The 22,173-nt window shown below is 47.1% G+C and overlaps 2 protein-coding genes across 2 annotated transcripts in view; one reads left to right on the top strand and one right to left on the bottom strand.

The window, feature by feature from the left end:
• Positions 1–4,722, bottom strand: part of gnaz (guanine nucleotide binding protein (G protein), alpha z polypeptide) — a 35,717-nt gene extending 30,995 nt beyond the window's left edge. Inside the window, exon 1 of the mRNA XM_028973009.1 lies at positions 4,359–4,722. The gene's annotated coding sequence lies outside the window, so the exon portion shown is untranslated. The remainder of the gene's footprint in view (positions 1–4,358) is intronic.
• An 8,425-nt stretch (positions 4,723–13,147) lies between these two features.
• The window catches only part of sppl3 (signal peptide peptidase 3), a 17,780-nt gene continuing 8,754 nt past the window's right edge, over positions 13,148–22,173 (top strand). The window contains exon 1 of the mRNA XM_028974902.1: positions 13,148–13,631. Coding sequence (XP_028830735.1) covers positions 13,609–13,631 — 23 coding nt within the window. The 5' untranslated portion in view covers positions 13,148–13,608. The remainder of the gene's footprint in view (positions 13,632–22,173) is intronic.

The raw sequence follows: 22,173 nt of genomic DNA, 5'->3' as shown, positions 1-22,173 counted from the left end.
CTGACCTGCACCATCATATCAAGGAATTTACCCAAACTTAGCAACTCAGCAGGTTTGCAGATCCCTGCGTCACATGTCTGCATCAGGTGAGTTGTGGTCTTCTTTCACCAAAACTCTCCACATCCGCTGTTGTGCTGGAGTCCAGCTACACATTTCTTTTTTTATGTTTGTGTGCTTTACTTTTATTATTTTTAATACAATTAGAATTTAGTCTTGATAAAAAGAATCTCATTATGTTAACATTTGTGATAAAACTGTCCAGTGAATTTATTCATGAGCTGGATTGAAGTTGAGTACATCATTATGTCCCTAATTAGAACACAAGGTATGAGTCTTAATTGTTAAGGTGCTGGATTCTTCAAATGGTAAAAATATGACACATCCAACCGGGATTTAGGAATTTTCTGTAGCTGCTAATTAACCTGACACGCAGACTTAAGACAATCAATACGTCTTTCTTTTAAGCACCAAACTCAAAAGTGAAGAAATAGATTGTAATTTGAAAAGGTGATAGATACGGTATGGATGTTTTTGAAGATATCTGGCGCAGAACTTGACAGTAAAAACCTGCCCTTATCCTGTGCTTCCCATTTTCAGTTGGCTGTGTTCATGGTCTGGGGGTGTTCTTGCGAGGGGACAGGTCTCTTCCTGATCACTCACTCATTGTCTTCTATGTGACAGGCTAAATCAACAGTGATGTGTGTGAGTGTGTGTGTGTGTGTGTGTGTGTGTGTGTGTGTGTTTTAAACACCCTCGTTCGATATATGAATTTCTCTCTGGAGGAAGTTTGTTCATATGGCTGAGATAAACACAGAGGGTCCATCTACATACTTGTAGTCTGACCGGTTGTGTTCAGCAAAATCCTTACAATCCTAAATCAGCAGTTCTGTGAGACTTCAGGACAGGCGGCATGGGTGACAGTCACCCTGTCATAGGGGATGGGGTGGGGGGGTGAGCAGAGCTGTGTCTGAGAGGGGAGAATCCTCATATGTCTTATGTTCCCTACACTGACACGAGGGTCGTAAATCATTTTTGACATAAAGTTCCCAATAAGCACCACTAATGAAAGTCTGAATAAAGTCGCTCACAGTCATTTGTGGGAAAACTTTCTGCAGCGTTTCCTGCGCATGTTTCATGGTGCGATGAATGTGGCCTCAATCTCGAATTTGTTAGTCATTTCTCAGCGAAAACGTGACTGGTTTCTGTCTGAGTCCTGGAACAGTTCTGGTCGGGCGCTTGGGAGGTGAGAAAATCTGTCAGCTCTTTAGGTAATTATAGGCACAGGCAGCGGCGCGTCTTATCAGACGAACGCCTGGTTTCACCCGCCCACCTACCTCCACACGAGACACTTACACCTGTCCAGTTTCCACTGTCCTCCTAGTAAATGCCAGACATTTCAAACACGCAACTTCATTTCTCCTAATCTGCCAGTGCAGTCTGAACAACAGTGATTATGATTATTTGTAATACATCTCTAACAACATATTTTATTCATAAACTGCCTAAATAATACAATTTACAATAAAGATTTTTAAACTGCAAGATGCAAATTGCGAACAGAGGAAGTAGTATATTTATCGACTTGCTTAACCATAAAATTGTAGGTATGAGCAAGAAAATTGACCGAGGAGGACATTTCCAGTAATGAGTGAATTCATTTGATTCCACAATCAAACGAACAATCCCAGTCATTATGCGCATGAACATAATGACTGTGTTTATGCAGTAAGAGAATTTGTACGTTGTCGTGCCGCAACGGAAGCTGTGTCTGTTTGTGCTGAGGAGGGGGACAACACAAGCGTAATAATTTGTGTTCGTGGGAATGAGCATTTGTCCTCCACTCTACCTGCCTTCGCGTCTTCCGCCACAACACCACGTTGCATCTGTCACTTCGACGTCAATTCAACATTAATTCAGTGTGTTTGAACGTTGCGTCAGTCCTGTTTCATTTGAGCGCATCACACCCTGGAGGACCTGGCTACTGCTGCGTCCATGTTGGGGCAGTGGTGGCCTAGCGGTTAAGGAAGCGGCCCCGTAATCAGAAGGTTGCCGGTTCGAATCCCGATCCGCCAAGGCGCCACTGAGGTGCCACTGAGCAAAGCACCGTCCCCACACACTGCTCCCCGGGCGCCGGTCATGGCTGCCCACTGCTCACTCAGGGTGATGGTTAAATGCAGAGGACAAATTTCACTGTGTGCACTGTGTGCTGTGCTGCTGTGTATCACATGTGACAATCACTTCACTTTACTTTACTTTTTTACTTGATCAGCGCCATCTAGAAACAGATGTAGTTATATAGGATTACACACTTGTACACTTTTTTATGAAGGTCGCTGCCCTGAGGCGTGTCGAGATGAGATTAAGGTGGCTTGTCCGGTGGCTTGGAGGAGTAGCTGTTGTATCCGCCACAAATACTGGAGAGCACCGAATCATCCACACGTTCCATTCCATAGGTTCCTATATAACCTGGACGTATGGAAGATTACGTAAACCGTCAGAGAGGTGCACAATAGCACTTATGGAATTCCATTTTCAGAATGGTCGGTACTTGTGACTGGGAAAATGTTGGATCAGTGACCCGTTTTCAAGTGTTTTTATAGTACGTGCTGGAGTCCCAGTTTACACACACATCAACCCGTCCAACACCACTGTCACCTTTAAAAAGGTCCACGTGCTGAACGGCGAAGTGCTGAGTGAAACGCAGTGAAGACCAGCTAGCACGTTGCACATTGTCGTGCTGTTGGTGTCGGCTGTACCACGGTTACGAGTTCAAACGTGTTGCCTAAACAGTTATGGGTGATATAGTTGTTGTCATCACACATCAGGTAATGGATTTTGTCCCCCTAGAAGGACAAAGATTAAGGAAGAACCATCTGATATGATAGCATGTTATATTTCCATTCTAGTAACGCTGCTGCCACCGCGTGAGATTCGTAATGTAAAGACGGGTTAAATTCACCTTGTCACCGTGTCGGTTCCTGTTTGTATTCGGAATGAGTAAACGTTCAGATAACAACATGTAATTTGATCATTTTGGGAGTGTTGGAGGGGGACATGTTGACATGCTGCTTCTCCCCGAGCACATCCTAATCTCTCGCTCTCTTTTTCTTTCTCTCTTGACGCATGATTGGTTTAGCTCCACTGTTCAGGAATGCCCATGTTGTTGTTGTGTTGTTTGTTTGTTTGTTGGTTTTTAATTTCAGAATCCACTAGAGGGCCCACTGGTGCCTTCACCTAAAATAAAATGTAAGAAAAACTCTCCCTCTCTCTGTATTCCTCCACTGCATCAACCTCCACCTCGGTACTCCAGACAGGTTCTGTCTCTCTCTCTCTAACACACACACGCACACACACACACACACACACACACACACACACACACACATCGCTTTGTCACTAAGCTAAGCTGCAGACTTCAATCTGCCCCATAAAACATAATTTGAGGCGGTAACTCACGTATGACCCTTGGTGTCTTGGGGACAAATTGTGTCTCCGCCTCTCTTACAGGCGGCGTGGTTCTCTTTCTCACAACTACACATGCAGGCAAACACACACACACACACACACACACACGTGCACGTACACAGCGGCTCAGGCGTTGCTGATGCTGCTCTGGCGGGCGCTGTGTTGGCGGGGGGAGGGGGTCCCAGTGTAAGAACGGCGTTAAAATGCAGACGCCATGTGCATCATTCACACACACACACACACACACACACACACACACACACACACCAAACTCAACCCTACAGGGAGCATGTGCACCTCCCACTGTCACATACGCATTCACTGCCCAGCAAAGCGTGTCAGCAACGCTGAACACACACTCACACACGCACACGCACACACACACACACACGCATACGTACAAACATCCATCGATTTCGTGAATATGCTGGAGCTCCGCTGTCTCCATCTCTCAGGACAGGAATGCCATTTATCGCCTGAAACCTTCACATCACCAATTTGCCAGCAATCTATGCACAGTCGTGTGTGTGTGTGTGTGTGTGTGTGTGTACAGAGAGGGACGTGGAGGAGATGACCCGACCACAGACAGACAGACTCCCGGTGGGTGACGGTTTCAGCCACCTCAGAACGTCACTAAGAATAAAAACACACGTTCTTCAACTATGATCACTAATTATGTGCAATGTCTCTCACACACACACACACACACACACGGCATGCCACTCGGTGCACAAGAAGAGCCGAGAAAAGAGGCCAGACCCGCAGCAATGACAGGAGAGGGAGGAAAAGGGTGTGTGGAGAGATGGAGGGAGAGAAAATACACCAGCGAGCGAGCGAGGGAGCGAGGGAGGGAGGGAGGGAGGGAGGGAGAGAGACGGGTGAAGATGCCTTACCGTTTCACCGCCTGCCGTCCATCCACCAGCGGCACTGCAGACAAACATCTACAGTCAGGGAGAAAGGGAGTGTGCAATCCTTATTCCAAGTCCTCCATCCCCACCCTTTCTCTCTCTCTCTCTCTCTCTCTCTCTCTCTCTGTGTCTCTCTCCCCCCTTTTTGCCTGCTGTATGGCCGTCTCTCTCCTCCTCGTAATATTGCCCGTGTGCTATTTCCTCTGCTGTTAGCTCCCAGGCAGTTAAGAGACACTGCAGTGATGGGGGAGGAGGGTGTGTGGCTGCGTGTGTGTGTGTGTGTGCGCGCGAGTGCGTGTGTGTGTGTGTCAGAGAGAGAGAGAGAGAGAGAGCGAGAGAGAGAGCAAGGGAGCAGAAGAGAGAAGCAGAGGGAGGAGCCAGCGGGGATAGAGAGGGGGAAAACAGCCAGGATTAAATCATGAGAAATAGAGAGAGAGAGAGAGAGAGAGAGAGGGAGAGAAGGGGGGCTGTGAGAAAACATGGAGACGGGGGAAAAATGAACGAAAAAACCAAGCTCAGCTGACGTTAAAAAGCAGAAAGAGAAGGAGAGAGAGAGACGGGGAGGGTGGGAAGAGATGACGGCAGGGGACCGTGGCGTGGGGGGGGGGTATTGGATAATGGTGTAATGTGCTGTTTCCGTGCCAACTGTCTCTGTGACAGAAGGGCCGCTTCCTTGGCAATCATTGGCTCCCTCCTGATATGGATAGATGGGCTAACAAATTGAAAACACACACACACACACACTCACACACACACACACACACACACAGCACATAATATTAAAAATCCTGCAGTTCCTGGTTTTCTTCACCAGCCTCCTCTTCACCGCAGTTCTCCCTGCCGGACAGATGGGAGCAGATGTTTACTGCGCCTTTTCACTCGCGTGTCACAGGACACTTCACACACTGACCATGTGACAGGGGAGGCCCATCATTCCCCACACATCAACTCCAACAGCACAAGTCTGTATTCAGTGCATGTTAGACAACAGTAAAAAAGATCCACAACAGCATCACTCATCAAACACAAGGTTGAACTGGACATGTAATGACCCCTGACCTCTCCTCTCTGCAAAGAATGCGCTCGGTCTCAGGCTCTGTCTGGTCTCTCTTGCTCGATCTCCCCTCCTGAAATGTGTGTGTGTGTGTGTGTAGATCTCCTCGATCAATTGATATTGCCACCAAACTAACTCAAAAGGGGTTTTACATGAACCGAAATTGTCCATTTAAGCTGTTATTATTCCTTATTCCATGACTGTCAGCTGTTTAAAATATATGCAACGTTCTTTTCATGGATGGAATGGCTGACCTCTTGTGACAGAAGGAAGCCATGGTTTCTCTCGGAAAGACACCAGTACACTTAAAGAATCCCGAGTAAAAACCTCCGGGGAAAGTCTGTAAAGCTAAAGACGCATATATTATCTACCTTATAGCCACAGAAGAGAACAGGCCTGAGAAAAGGTTTAAGGCTTTTTTTAAATGTTTGTCAAATTAAATATGTGCCTGGGCTGAGCGTTATCAAAATGGCTGATGACTGGCAAAATTGTTATAGGGTACAAGATTCAGAACACTCTACTTCCAGTCTCGTATGGAAGAAATGAGTTCGATTAAGGACGTAGCCGCCACTCTCACTAGTCTCGCTACGGTGCATTGCAATTTCACTACTCGTACGTAAAGTTTCGTCTGGCCATTCATGTGCTTGGACTCCGATGAACACAAAGGCAACATGATCAGCCGTATTTTGCAGACTCAGCAAATGCTCTCTAACTTTTAACAAATGTTCTCTGGTTTATCTGGTTTGTTTAATGAAATGATATTAAAAGAAATAAGGGCTTGTTTTTTTGTGTGAATACCACGTTTCATCGATTGGAGAATAAAATATTCTTATATAAATGTGTATAGATGTGTAAAAGGAGACAGAGGCCGCGTTTGACCTCGTGTATGAAAGTATTAAATAAATGACCACAAGTAGAGTCGATAGTTATGTAGACAATATGCCAGTGGTCCCTGACCCACAAGACAGGTAAATATAGTTGAAATAAATCATGCACAGCGGAGGATACTAGCACAAGTGATATACGGGATATCTTCATCAAGCGTGTCTGAAGACGCGTGAGTGCAGTTTTATAAAAAAAAAATGACCTAAGGAATAGCAGTGGGGACTGGCACCTCTAGCAACTAACCCCCAAAGAACAAGGGCGCTGGACAGTGACAAAATCACACCTTTGCACCTCTACAGCAGGCATATTGTTCTGTTCTGAAAACATCTAACGGTAAGTGAAAGATCCTTAAACTCATTTTGAATTGAATGATTTGGCTCCTGAGACTATTCATAATGTGTGGGATCACGTGTGGGATCACGTGTGTGTCTACATGAAGTTCACGTCACCCATAATGAAAGGCCTGGCTGCAGTAGACATTCTCTGGAGCCACCCTTGTTTTGGCCACATATTCTTAATACGTTATCAAAAAGCCTTCAGGCCCCTGCCGTCACCAGTGGAAATTGTGGGAAAAATAGCCCTGCATCATATGTCTGATTCGAGACAGTAAGATTTCCTTCAAGGCTTTCCACTGTTTGACACAGAAAGCACATCATCATCATCATCCCAGTCTGATGTTTCCAAAAAGGTCGCCATGTGTTGAAGAGTCAGAGCTTCAGCTCAAATGTCATTTCCACCATCAGTCAGATATCTTTTTTTATTCATTTTGATTCGATTATTCTGCAAAGGAAATGAAATTGACTAAATTAATCTCGGGGAGAAAACAGGAGTGTTTAGCCTCACAAGCACCTGGCTGTGGCTGCAGGTCCGACAAACGCGAATGAAATGGATCCTTTTCCTCATGCCATGCAGCCACTGCAGCACGTGGTGCAGTCAGATGTTTAGGAAAAAGCTCAGCTCTCCCCACACCTCCCCATCTTAAGCTCTTCCTATCCTCCCTCTCTCTCTCTCTCTCTCTCTCTCTCTCCCCCCTCTCAGCTTCCTGTCTCCCTAATCCGTAATCCTGTGAAAAGCGGTCAGGTGGAACGGGCGCGGCTTTGATCAGGCTCTCATATCGAAGCGTGAGCGCAGTGTCTTCTCACTCGGATCCCACAGAAGCCCCCGGAGCCGCGAGGGTGGCAGCCCCCTCATCTCATCCTTCCAAAATGACCTCTTTTGTCCTCTGTTTTTATATCTTTTTTGTTGGATATTGATAGTGTCGGGAAACAGGCTTCTCCGCCACTAGCATCTGTGGGTTTCTGTGAATCTTTGCCTAATCCTGTCTGACTGAATGTCTGTGCGCCCTTCATTTGCATAAATGTCTCTCGTGTGGACCAAAACGGCCTGCTGCTATTTGTAGAAAACACACTGGTCTAATGTGCTTTACAAGCCGCAGGATGAGGTCCAGTCCATCACACCACAGACTCCAAAAATAACGGCAATAATCAAAAGCATTTTCATATCCCTTCAAAAAAACAAATCACTTTCATCCTGGTTTTCACCGGCCATTATAAGATGCACCCTGTTTGTCCTGTTCTGGTACAATAAAGGCTGTGGTAGTGCAGAAAGATGATCTCTCCATTGACAAGGAGTTGAGACGTACCCTCCACGGTGCAGGAGCACGTCCACATGCTCCTTCTCCAAAAGCCCGAGTGCTTTTTATTGCTGAGAATAAATGGTCCTTTGTTGGCATTTAAAATTTGGACTGCTGATCGGATATCAGTTTCAAATCAGGATAGAATATGAACAGAACCTGATCATGTTCTTCTCTGGTTGCAATCGAGCTTCCCCTCAGTGTAAACTACCTGTCTCAGGCCCACAGCTACAGCAGACAGGTGTCCACACTTTTCAACACGCTGGTGGCCATAGCCAAAATCTGATACCTGCAGAGAATTTTAGACTCTCTTCGGGGTCAAGACCGTCCATTAAAGTCCCCCAGCAAATTTATCACATGGTCAAGTTCACCAACTTGCAGGACTGGACTTCACATCCTTTGCGCCAAGCCTGCACCCGGGTTTAGAAATATTCTCAAAGAACGTAACTTTACTTGGCAGACGCTTTTATCCACAGCCACTTGCAAGGAGAAGACACCAGCTATTCTCCTTCGGTTTCTATAGATGGTGAGTTATAACAAGGAATGAATTTTATTCATCGGTTAAACCAAAATGTATCTTTCCTGATTGTATTTTAGACTAAAATAGACTAATTTTAGACTAATACATATACATATGATAAGGTTATGCAAGGGTTCATGGGAGTAGAATACTGTACAGACAGTAAAACAAGTCCCTTTATCTGCTCATGCTTCTATCATCATACTTCATCCTAATGGCTGAATCAATGTGTGAGGTCAATTTGAAATACCCTCCACCCCATAAACTAAAACATATAGAAGAGAATGTCATGTATACAACACATGGATGTGGCCTGGTGATGCAATTAAACCACAGCAAGAAGAAGGTCAAGGCATGGAAACCTTGTAAAGGCCATCATGCATGCATGCACACTGACACAGATTAGGAAAAAGAGCGAAAAGCAACCAGTTGCACAGGCAGAAGAGCACTGGCCCAGTCGAATGTGCCAAGTCGGAATGCCAGGACCGCTGTGGAGCCTTCACATGACTCGGGATGGGCGCTTGCTCCGGGTGCCTGCAACAATGTGGACACTGTGTGGCAATCCAGTTTGAAGGGCGGCTGGGAAATGCAATCAGGTGCTTTGGATCAGCAGCGGCCGAGCACAGGATGTGTGACATCTAACCAAAGGTCCAAGACCGTTTCTCAGCATTTGCATCCACGAGACGCCATTACCTTCAATACACACACTGATTTGCATGAGCTTAAGCCACCCATCTAGCTGTAGTCGCTGTTTCTGACACCGATTCCGTATACCGTGAACACTGCATTCAGAGATGAAAACTCTCCCCCATCACTGATAAATCAGCAGTCAGGCTGCTCTTCTTCTCCTTTTCCCTTATTATCACAGTATTTTTCTTTCTATTTAAAGGATTAAAAGACAGTTGGCCAGGGGATTCATGTTAAGAATGAGCCAACATGTCATGCAACATGCCCTACAAAATATGCACCTATGGACTAGAAAGCCATATTAGATTACATTTTTAAACCCAAAAATGACATTAAAGTGTAACTCTCCTGATGGTCCGTGCCGTACTTTCCTGACACCTACTGATGAACTGCGTTACTGCAGTCTGGTACAAGGACTGAGCAGAAGTGAGGGCCAAACTACTCAGATGATCCCAGATGATTTGGGGATTTATACACCGATTAACAAATGATCATTTATTAACTATTTTTTTATCCCTGAAAAGTGTCCCATTGGGAGCTGGATTCATGGGGCTCGAAAAAAAAAATTGGTGTCACCAGTTCTTCTGCAGCCCTTTGGAAGGTGAACATACACGAGCAGATGGAGAAATGCCCATGTAGGCAGAACCAAGGCCATCACATGAAATACAAGGCCCACAACATAACACCGCACAGAGCCTGGATGGTCTTTAAATGGGGCGTGTTGGGCTCTCACGCCCATCCTGTCGTGTACAGATCCATGACAGGATGAACGGGGAGCCTGAGGAGTGCATCCGGCCTTCTTCCACTTGTGCCAGTGCAGGATTACTCTTTGGCGACCTCTAGTAGTCACGGTTGCGTCTGCTCCACCCCCCCCAAAAAAAAACAAATGGTTTGGGTGACAGGGAGCAGATTGTCCATAAGCTCCAAGAAAAGCAGCTCCCTGCAGATTTTTGTAATCCTGGGATGAAGCTCTCTGGGGGGTGGGCACGGATTTCCAGACCTTCCTTATTCCTTAATAAGGACACGGCCACACACTCTCCTTTAACAACTTCGTCTACTGAAATACTGAGGTTAAACCAACCTGAGTTTGCATTTTTACTCTGCAATAACTTCTTTATTTTTATAAATATTTTAGGATATTGTCAATATCTGAGAATAACAATCTGACAGAACTAATAACGTGACTTGAGAGATTTCATTGTGTTATCAATTTCAGGTGAATAAATGTCTGGAAACCTCTGGGGGGGGCGTAGAAGCCATGTCCTTTAAAATAAATGCACTCAAAGCCTGGTTACTGACAAATCTGTTCATCTCAAGAACGTGTGTACCATGGATCAATTCAAGCAACTGTTCCATGCTTGGTAGAAATGCATCTACAACACTATGCAAGCACCCAACAAGACAGCATTAAACAGTTTACTGTGAAGACATTTTTAGATTTACATTTTATGTTTTATGGCATTCATCAGATGCCCTTATCCAATCAGTAGCTACAGGGACAGTCCCCCTGGTGACACTCATGGTTAAGTGTCTTGCTCACGGGCACAATAGTAGTAAGTGGAGTTCAAACCTGTGATTTTGTGATCGGCTACTACTACCCCTGAAGCTATTCCTAGAAATAGGCAAAAAGGCAATACTCAAAGAGAGGAAAAGAGAATCATTGGTATGAACCAAAACACTTAATGGGTGGTAGTAACCTAGTGGGTAAGACACTCGCCTGTGAACCAGAAGACCCAGGTTCAAATCCCACTTACTACCATCGTGTCCCTGAGCAGGACACTTAACCCTGAGTATCTCCAGGGGGGGACTGTCCCTGTAACTACTGATTGTAAGTCGCTCTTGATAAGGGCGTCTGGTAAATGCTGTAAATGTAAACTTCAGAAAAGTCACCACACTATTTATGTCTGAGACAGTTTTAAACCTTGACACTGTAAGTGCTATAATGCATGTTTTAAATGGGAATCAGCTAAAGGAAAAAATAAAAGAACTTAAAAAGATGATCCATGTGCTGATAAGCCAAGCCAGAACCCTGACCGTAAACCCATGACAGTAAGTGGCTGATAAAAAGGATTTTCAGACTGGGCTGTGCATGAATACTGAATGTGTGCTTAGACAGACTGTGTTTGTCTACATCTGTGACTTAGAAGACTATAACATCTAATCAGAAATCTTGGAATCGCAAATAGTTCACTTCACATCCTTTTTTCCAGCGAAATGTATAGCCTGTAATTTGCATTTCACAGCTTTCAAAACACAGAGACGCATTCAGACAGATACACACTGATTATTTCACACTTTTCAAGTAGTAAGTATTATTGCTGTTGTGTGTTGTGCCTTAGCTACTACTGCTTACTTATTAATGAGACATATTGGCATAATGGGTGGTAGTAGCCTAGTGGGTAACACACTCGCCTATGGGGCAGTGGTGGCCTAGCGGTTAAGGAAACGGTCCTGTAATCAGAAGGTTGCAGGTTCGATTCCCGATCCGCCAAGGTGCCACTGAGGTGCCACTGAGCAAAAGCACCGTCCCCACACACTGCTCCCCGGGCGCTTGTCATGGCTGCCCACTGCTCACTCAGGGTGATGGGTTAAATGCAGAGGACAAATTTCACTGTGTGCATCGTGTGCTGTGCTGCTGTGTATCACATGTGACAATCACTTCACTTTAAAAAGAAGACCCAGGTTCAAATCCCACTTACTACCATAGTGTCCCTGAGCAAGACAATTAACCCCAAGTGTCTCCAGGGGGGGACTGTCCCTGTTACTACTGATTGTAAGTCACTCTGGATAAGGGCGTCTGATAAATGCCGTAAATGTAATGAATGAAACCTAAGGAACGAATCGTGTAATTATGAAATAGCTAAAAACAGATTTTACAAATGCGCATGTGATTTCGGGCAAATTTGCGTGACTGCGCTGCAACGAAGAATAACAATTTGTACGCGACAAGAATGCGGCCATAAAAAGTAAAATTGAGTCGGTGACGCACATCACGCATTTACGTGCGCGCACCCGGAGACTTCGCGTCCAAAACAGACAATGGGCTGCCGTCAGGACGGCCGTCAAAATCAAAACGACCGTCGACAATACGCGGCCCCGTTCAGTGTGCGTTAAATGTAAAGTCGGTTGGGTCCGTGTTTGAATGGCAGTATGAGTGAAGAGAAAAATAAGATTTGTATTTCCTGTCCTTTATCGCATCCGGTCACGTGACAAGCCAGCTGCTTCTCTATAGGCTGCAGCGGTGCCAGTCACCGCCCACCACGTTGCCAGGTGTGTGCACTCAAAGCTGCTCATTATGAAAGACAGCGGCGGCGCTGTTTTTTAAAGGACTTCTTTTCGGTGCAAATACTTGCATTTAGCAGACTTATGACTGATAATGTAAAATCCAGATCCATATGGTTTATATATGGCAAAAACCTACCGGTGAAAAGGATTTTGAGAATGTGCTTAAACAAATTGTAATAATCAAAATCAGAAGTCAAGATCTTTTATAAAAGAAAAAATTGTAATTTGACTTGGTGGAATGATTCAACAATAAAAATATTTTTAATTAATTAAATAGCTAATTTCAATGTGCAAAAAAAATGTATAAAGTGAGCGAAATGGAAAGAGCATGATAATGTAACTGTAAGCAATTTTGTTGATGACATGTTGACCAGATGTTGATTTTTCAAAACTATTTATTTCTGAATGTTCATTATAGAGAGAAATACTGTTATTTTCTGAAAATCTGTAGACTTATGCTTGTTGAGGATCATTTATTAGTTTAGTCGGGAGAGACCAACCCCGAGTTCTCATAGGCCGTCTCGAGATAGTTTCTCAAATCAAATGAAATTCTAGCTAATTTGACGTCTTGGCGGCTCCCAATTATTTGGGTTTTCACCGTTTTTAGATAAGAGAAATAAAAATAATGTCGCTTTGTTGAGTGGCCACCTGGCTGACCTGGCATCCCCCGTGCACGCGCGCGCCCGCGCGCTCACACACGGCCCCGGCAGCGCGCGACAGCGAGGGTAACAGTGCGCGCTCCCGAGACTCTCTCGCCACCGAAAACAAAGCTGCGCGGCCCCCACTTCAGACGTACCTGCAGACAGACACCCCCAAACGATGGACTTGGGGCGAATCTGAGGCTCCCCGAAACCGAGGCCTGCGCGGGGTGGGCGCGAGGAGGCAGGATAGTCGCCGAACGGGCGAAATTTGTCGGGGGTTTTTTTTCCGCCCGGAGCGCTTTGTCTCGGCCAGTTAGCAAAAGCCACCGTTTGTCATTTGTGTCGCGGAGCTCCAGCGGCTAGTAGCTCGCTAGCTGAACGGCCGCGGAAGACGTCGCCACGATGCTGTCACCAGACCGGAGCTGTTGAAGAAAGGCGAGGCCGAACAGAGAGGCGGATATTTTCCCCACCACCACCACCACCAGGACTCTCCGTTTTGCTGCAGGGATCCTCCGACTGTCATCGGCGAGATGGCGGAGCAGAGCTACTCCTGGTGAGTGTCCTGGCCGGCCTTCCCGCGACCCCGAAGCGGCAGGAAATAACGGTGACATGTGCAATAAACGAACGCGTTTCGAATATCGAGTTGGACGCGTTCGCGTCAGACGTCCAGAGTGCGGACTGCCTCCAAGCATCTAGCCGCTAGCCTAGCTAGCATGTGCTAACCGGTGTCGTGCCAAAATGTTACCCCCTACCGGAATTTACCCCCCCAATGGCCAAAATACTCTCCCGAAACCGATTCGTTTTGCGCTGTTATTCGTTAGCCTCTTGTGGCATTCTCGGGTGTTGACGTCGCAGTTTACATTTTTATGCATTTTTGTGTTGTTGTGTTGTATTAAGGAAGCGACCAGCGCTACGCGGCTCAGTTGTTTATTACCGGTTCTAGCCGCTTGTAGCCGAGTAAATACTCGCACGAAACCGCTTGTACTTGTATTACACGATTGAACAATGTCAGCGCAAAATGTCCTGCTGGGAGGACTATTTCGGCACGACACGCCGCAGCTGGCCGTGGGGGGGGGGACGGCTTATCGGGTCCCCGGGCGTCGCATGTCACACCGCTCAACAAAGCGCAGGCGGCCGGCCAGCCCCGAATAACAGAACGTCGCGGCTCCGTCGCCCCGGACGGGCCCCGTTCCGGCATGTCGCCGAGGCTGGATGCATCTTAAATAGAGCACGTACGACGCAATAAAAATACAACAAAAAAAACCCAGAAAGTCCCACATTAACGTGTAAACGTGTCGCCGTATTGTCGCTCATTGTTTGTCTGCTTTGGTGACAGTGTGAAGGTATGAAGTGAGTAATCTGCTGTTTGACTTCCCTCTGCACATTCGCCCAAATCCTCTTTGTCGGAACTAATTAGAAGTTTCTTGTCGTGATCGGGCCAGTTAGAGGAACGTTCGTGCTTTTACTCGAGTAGAATCGTTATCAGTTTCAGCCGGTTGTCCGAATTGCTGTACGTGGTGGTTTTATTTTTGCACGACCTGTCAGGATACTTCAGGAACCTCCTCGCAACGTTCCGGATGGAGGGTAGCGAGCGGGACCGTGTGGTCGGCTTGTGACGGCCTCATTCAGAAGGTGCCGTGGACGAGGTCCCTCCGGAGTCGGGCGTCTGAATGGGTCCCCGGATCGGGGTCTCCCAAGTGTGTCTTGGTTTCCCAGGCAGGCCGTGTTGGGTTAGAACCGCACGTGAAGCTGGAACGCGCATGTTAGAATAAAAATGGCCTTCCGAAAGCCATCAGGAGGCATCGTCATCGTCCCTCAAGGCATGAAGTGTGGAGTCTGGCAAGTGACTTAAAACCCTCCTGCTCCTCCTGTATCTTCCTGTTGGGGGCGCCGCCATCGGGTACTTTGCTGCCCGTCAGAAGTCGGCTGAAACCGGGCCGGGAGGCGGGAGAAACCGGCACGTTCGGATATCTGCTCCGGGCCGGGAGACGGGCGAAACCGGGCCAGGAGTGAAACCGGGCTGGGAGGCGGGCGTTCGGATATCTGCTCCGGGCCGGGAGGCGGGAGAAACCGGGCCGGGAGAAACCGGGCCGGGAGGCGGGAGAAACCGGGCCGGGAGTGAAACCGGGCCGGGAGGCGGGAGAAACCGGGCCGGGAGGCGGGAGAAACCGGGCCAGGAGTGAAACCGGGCTGGGAGGCGGGCGTTCGGATATCTGCTCCGGGCCGGGAGGCGGGAGAAACCGGGCCGGGAGGCGGGAGAAACCGGGCCAGGAGTGAAACCGGGCTGGGAGGCGGGCGTTCGGATATCTGCTCCGGGCCGGGAGGGCGGGAGAAACCGGGCCGGGAGGCGGGAGAAACCGGGCCAGGAGTGAAACCGGGCCGGGAGGCGGGAGAAACCGGGCCAGGAGTGAAACCGGGCCGGGAGGCGGGAGAAACCGGGCCAGGAGTGAAACCGGGCCGGGAGGCGGGAGAAACCGGGCCGGGTGTGAAAACATGGCCGGTAGGCGGGCGAAACCGGGCCAGGAGTGAAACCGGGCTGGGAGGCGGGCGTTCGGATATCTGCTCCGGGCCGGGAGGCGGGAGAAACCGGGCCGGGAGGCGGGAGAAACCGGGCCAGGAGTGAAACCGGGCTGGGAGGCGGGAGAAACCGGGCCGGGAGGCGGGAGAAACCGGGCCAGGAGTGAAACCGGGCTGGGAGGCGGGCGTTCGGATATCTGCTCCGGGCCGGGAGGCGGGAGAAACCGGTAGCGCAGCAGCTAACGTATGCTGAGGCGAACCGTCACGTTCCTCCGCCCTCGGGCCGGGTTCCGCGCTCATTATTCCGGCCGGCGCCGCGTTCCACTGGAATCAGCAGTTTGCCGTATTCGAGGGAACTCTGAAGAACGTCCCGGTCTTGATTTCTTCCGGTCACCTGGCTTGTCCGGGATCAGCTGTGAAAAGTCTTTTTCTGGAAGGTCAGTGTCACATGACACCCACATTTCGGGATTACCGGCACGCAAAAACATTTACGTGACGGTTCCAGGCGGCTTTGCCTCCTTCGGGAGTAGAAACCGAGGTCACGCGTGAAGACTACTTTCCTGCACAAACGGCCGGTCTCGCTGTTGGTCTTTACGTTCAGACATCCGGAACTCGGCCGTAAAACAACCCCAACAAATGTCATTTCCACCGCCAAAAATGCCATATGTCGTATACGCTGGGGCTTTGTGTTTTAGGGACGAGTGTAAAAGACACGTGGACAACACCTCACCTGGACGGGTCATTTTCCGTCATCTGGTGTCTGATAACTCGCCACCGCTTTACTTTCCTGGTCTTTACTTTACTTTACTTTACTTTATTTGGCAGACGCTTTTATCCAAAGCGACTTACAATGGGAAGACACCAGCAATTCTCGTTCGATTTCTATAGATTTGAATGGTCGCTCTCATTCAAATAAAAACAATATAAATATGACTGTAAATCTCACGCGGAGCCTTTGGAGGCTGGAATCTGGGAAATGCTACTTCCTGCGATGGTTCTGTTATTAGAACTCTTTTAGAACGTGCCCATGAAGATGAAGATGATGATGGTGGCGTGGCACACATTTCACACACATGGGTTTCTATGGGATTCAACATTTTACACAATATATCGAGCTGGAAGTAGGTCAGCCCTGTGTGTGTGTCTGTGATGTGTGTGTGTCTGTGTGTGTGTGTGTGTGTGTGTGTGTGTGTGTGTGTGTGTGTGTGTGTTTTATATATGTTTTTTTTTAAAATTGCATTGCAGTTTGTGACCTTGACTTTGGTGCTGCAGCGTGACCCGCTGGTCACTGTAAACCTCTACATGTGAAATGGGGACTGCAGCTCCTCAACGCTCTGGAGATGCCTTCACCAACCTTCGGTCAGTTGTTCACGTAAGGCGCGCAACCTTTAGATGTGTTGCTGACCCCACGTGGAACTAGTCAGGATGGTGGTCTCCCTCGGGCGTCCTCCACTGCTTCCTGAGTTTGGGGGGAAATAGCGGTGTGGGAAAAGCCTTCATCAACTCGAGTGGACATGTTTTGTTTTTTTTGTCAGGTGCTTTGCCCGCAGATTTGGGCCGATCAAACCCGAAATCGCACTTCCTGTTGGTCGCGGCGGTCATTTCCCCCCCTCTCACACTTCCGGGTTCCCACTGTGTTTGCAGGCCTGAGTGTTGGAGATGTGGTGGAGAGCGGACCTGCCCCTGGTTTGGTCCGGTCATCACAATCCCGACTCGTGGTTGCAAAGCGGATCTGAACCAATATGGATCTGCAGCTGCCCCACTAACGGCTGCGTTAACCATTTACATTTACGGCATTTACCAGACGCCCTTATCCAGAGCGACTTACAGTCAGTAGTTACAGGGACAGTCCCCCCCTGGAGACACTCAGGGTTAAGTGTCATGCTCAGGGACACAATGGTAGTAAGTGGGATTCGAACCCGGGTCTTCTGGTTCATATGCGAGTGTGTTCCCACTAGGCTACTACCACCCTTAACTGATATACCCCTCGATTCTGGAGGGGTTTTCCCCCAAAACAAAACCTACTGAATTAGAATTCAGTGCTGAGTGTACAGCGAGTTCCGAGCCGCACAAGGGGTTCACTTATCAAGATATCGGGGTTTAATGAAGGGAGATGGTCTGGGCCGGCGTGGGGTTCTACACTTTTACAAAAACCCGTACGTCCCCGGGCGCTTTTCATGATGCACCAAGGGTGATGGTTAAATGCAGAGGACCCATTTCGTTGTGTGCACCGTGTGCTGCACTGCAGCGTTTCACAATGACAATCACTTCACTTTAATTCATTTAATAACCGGCGAAGTTCTGGATATTTTGGAAGGAATATGAATAAAAACAGCCCGAGCGCGTCCTAGCGTCGCCTCCGAGTGTCCATGAGGACGGTCGTCTCCACCGACCTGTCAGGAGGACCTGGGTACGATGTTCAGGTTGAAACCTGCACTACCCAGCCAGGGCCTGGGTGGCGCTCTGGCTGTAAATGTGTGCGTGGTTCTGCATTAAGGACGTTTTTTGCTAATTAAGCGTGCATACGCTGTGCAGAGGGAAGGTTTTGGAGAAGAGGTCTCGACCTGGAGAAGTCGAGCGCTGGAGGAGGTGTGAAAGCCCCCTGAATTCATTCTCAGGTAGAGTTTGAAGAAACGATGGCGTTTGTAGCCGGTGCACAACGTTGAAATGACCTTTTACGGTTTTGGCGCAGTCGCGCTGTGGAATTTTAGAGCTGGACGGTTCCTGGGTATCGTCCCATCACATCTAGTGGGTGGTGGAGGACGTTTTACACCGTGGTATAAAGGGGCAGGGAACCTCACCCCGACGGGTCGGACCCGTTTCCCGCCTGAAGTCAGCGTGGACCCAGGAACTTCATGTCTGGAGGTCAAACCTCAGCTGCCTTGTGGCTTCTAGAAACACAGCGGCTGAACAGGTTATGTCGTCTGAGCCATTCGTTCGGGTCGTTTGCATGTAATTTGGCCCGTTTTTACGGTGAGGCTCAGACCGCGGCGCGGCGTGGCGCGTTCGTCATTGCGGTGATTTGTTTAGGGTGTTAACAGCAGTTACGTTTCTTATCTTGTGGTGCCACTTGCCATGAGAGCTGTGGAGCAGCAGAGATAAACTTGTACAACTTCATTTCAGAGTAGATTTACTGCTGCTTATTTTTTAAACTGCTGTAATAGAAAATGTTCAGAATTTTTGGTCTTTTCCCAGTCCAGTGGCAAAGGTTGCTGTAAATAAATCTATTTAGTTCATTACAAATGAGCCCTGTGAAATGAATCATTCGGTGATTCTCAGAATTGATTTTTCATCACAGTAATATATGTGGTCCATGCATATTGTTTGCTAATTTCACATAAAGCACTGATAACAGAGACACTATTATATACACAATTTATTGTATTGTAATATATTGGACACAACCTGAAAATTGCTTTAATAAATCAATACTGTAATAATTACATGTATTTTCCTATTTTATCATACTTTACTATTATTTATATACAGTACGGGCCAAAAGTTTGGACACCTTCTCATTCACTGTGTCTTCTTTATCTTCATGACCATTTACGTTGGTAGATTCTCACTGAAGACTTCAGAACGATGAATGAACACATGTGGAGTTCTGTACTTAACAAAAAAAGGTGAAATAAGTGAAAACATGTTTTATATTCTAGTTTCTTTGCTCTGATTACTGCTTTACACACTCTTGGCATTCTCTCGATGAGCTTCAAGAGGTCGTCACCTGAAATGCTTCTCCAACAGTCTTGAAGGAGTTCCCAGAGGTGTTTAGCACTTGTTGGTCCAGCTCACCCCAAACCATCTGGACTGGGTTCAGGTCCGGTGACTGTGGAGGTCAGGTCTCCACTTTTTGTGAAGTACAGAACTCCACATGTGTTCATTCATAGTTTTGAGAAGGTGTCCAGACTTTTGGCCTGTACTGTATATAAACCAGAAATATATGTTATTGTTCCATTTCTGTGCACTTGACCTGTAAGTAATACTTTTCTCCTGTACTTCTGGTTTAAAGCAAATTGCATTTAATTTGTACGTTTGTACTCGGCAAAATGACTCATTTGAATCTAATCCAAGAAGGAACTGCTTGCTCACGTCTCACTCTCACGCGACCCGTAGAAGATGAACTGAAACGGTGAATTTGGTTCTGGGTTTTTGTCAGCGCGTCATTGTCAGCGTCCAGGTGTAGCGCAAGGTCCCTTCCTGCTTCTGACACGTCCCCCTGTCGTCCTTGTTTGAGGTACACTTTGTACATGGGGCCATCAGCAGAACTCGGTTACGGGCGTCAGGTCGTCAGCACCGCAGTTCGCGGGTAAATGTGACATTAGCGAACGGTCCGTCTCAGCGCGAGAAGATGCTGAATGCGGCGCACCGCAGGTACGAGCGACGCTGCCAGGAGGGTTTTTGCTGAGCGGCTTTGTTTCACCTACCTGTCGACTAGCACAAAAACTGAGATGCATAATCTCCTTTTTTTTTATTTGACAGTCCTGGTTTCCTCTGGACACAAACAAACCCAAAAGTTCTTTGCTGATTCTAGCTGTTTCCCTCATGTTTCCTCAAAACTTTGTGGGTTTTTTTTTTTTTTTAGTGCTGCACGATTAATCTAATCGCAATCGTAATTGCGATGTCAGTGTGTGCGATTACATGAACGCAAAAAGCTGCGATTTAAATGATTAGTACATGGATTGGATCGGCAACATGTCCGATCCATTCTCTTAAAGTTCAAGTCAGCCTCCAAACAACGTTTTGGTTAAACGTAGGAATTAACTATTTAGACTGTTCTTAGCTGTTTAGTTAACTTTTCTCAAACTTTGAAGGTTTCCTAAAGAAATTCACCTCAGTTTACAAATCTTAACCTTAGCTAAGCTAGCAAAGCTATTCATCCCTGTGTTCAAGTCAGCCTCCAAACAACGTTTTGGTTAAACGTAAGAACTATAATACGGGATTTTATAATGGCCAAATATAATCAAAACAGTTGTTTAGCCTTACCAGGGTTTGTCGTTCGACAGTAATGTAAAAGAGTTTTTTGTGATTTATTTAATTTTGTAGAATATTGTATTTGAAAGCACTGGGCATTTCAAGTTTTTATAAGTAGTTTGTATGTTTCACTTTGAAATTAAACATTTCACTATTAGTATGCGACTTTTCATTGATATACAAGCAAGTGTCCTTTATCATATCGCAATCGCAATATTGATCTCAATAATCGCAATATGTCTTTTTCCCCAAATCGTGCAGCCCTAGTTTTTTTGTTCCGCCCCCAGACTGGAGATTTTACAGCACTTCCGGTTGTATATATTGTATATATTGGACCGGATGTCCTCACATGTCCGCCTGAGACGTGTCCCTCAGGGTCGGGGCTGCGCTCCGTCTGTCTGGTCAACTTTTAGTTTGTTATACGGCCTCCCTCGTTCTCTACTCACTCGCTCTGTGTCGCACGCTCACACAAAGTTCCCTTTATTGAGCACAAACAGGGCCGTGTGCGGGACAGACACGCAGCAGCGTTTTTATGAGCAGAAGTCACGTTTCTTTTCATGTTTTTCAGCCCTGCTGAGCTGGAAACTAGACACAGTGCAGCTCCGTCAACTCAGTTGCACAATTTCAACTTTTTTTTATTGTTATTATAGTGGAATTGAATTTTCCATCAGACAAAGGGGGGGGACATGAATAGTTATGTAAGAATCCCGCCCTTTTGTTAAAATGTGCACGTGCAAGAGTATCAATGGGCGTCAGGGTCCCCATAAAAACAATATCGACAATACGGTGCGCTGCGGCTGTGGCATTCACAATGGCTGTAATGTATGAGTGCCACTCTACCGCTGCTGTTCCATAACGTCCCGACCCGGGACCGCGGGACGCCGCAAGTCCAGTTCGTTTTTAGCAGCAATAAAATGGCGTCAGGGAACTGCGAATGACCCACACGTCACGGCTCTGCAAACTGTAGTCTGTGTGGAGCGGGTTCACGTTCACGTTCTCATCTCACTTTAGACCAAACCGCCTGAACAAGAGCAGGTTTATTTCTGCCGGGGGGGACGGAGACACCCCCATCTTACTGTTCACAGATATGGTCAGATGTTGGGGTTTTTAACAGCCGGCGTTCCCCTGGCCAGGTGAGGCGTGTCTGCTCTTGTTCAACTGTTATCATTTGTGAAATTTAAACTTTACTTACACAAAACTACTCAACAAAAAACTTTACACGAACACAAAAAAAATTTATAATACTTTTATAAAATATTTCAGTCGTCATTTGAAGACGTTCAAAAGCCTTAATCTCCTCACGTTTGAGTGGCACAGAAAAGAACCGTCTTAATAGCAGCAGACACACGAAGCTGCAACACCCAAGGAATTTATATTCATTCATTTTCATATTATTTATTCACACAGCAAAGGCCGTTGTTTATTATGCAACAAATAAGTTAAACTGTCTGCAAACTATGAACTGTTTATATGTAATCAACCGTTCATAGTTAGTGTGTGTGGTGTGTGTGGTGTGTGTGTGTGTGTGGTTGTGGGTGTGTGTGTGTGTGTGTGTGTGTGTGGGTGTGTGTGTGTGTGTGTGTGGGTGTGTGTGTGTGTGTGTG

The sequence above is a fragment of the Denticeps clupeoides genome, chromosome 3 (assembly GCF_900700375.1).
Source record: "Denticeps clupeoides chromosome 3, fDenClu1.1, whole genome shotgun sequence".
Taxonomy (NCBI): Eukaryota; Metazoa; Chordata; class Actinopteri; order Clupeiformes; family Denticipitidae; genus Denticeps; species Denticeps clupeoides.
Note: the sequence above shows the minus strand (reverse complement) of the source record. Positions and strands in the feature narration are given on the sequence as shown.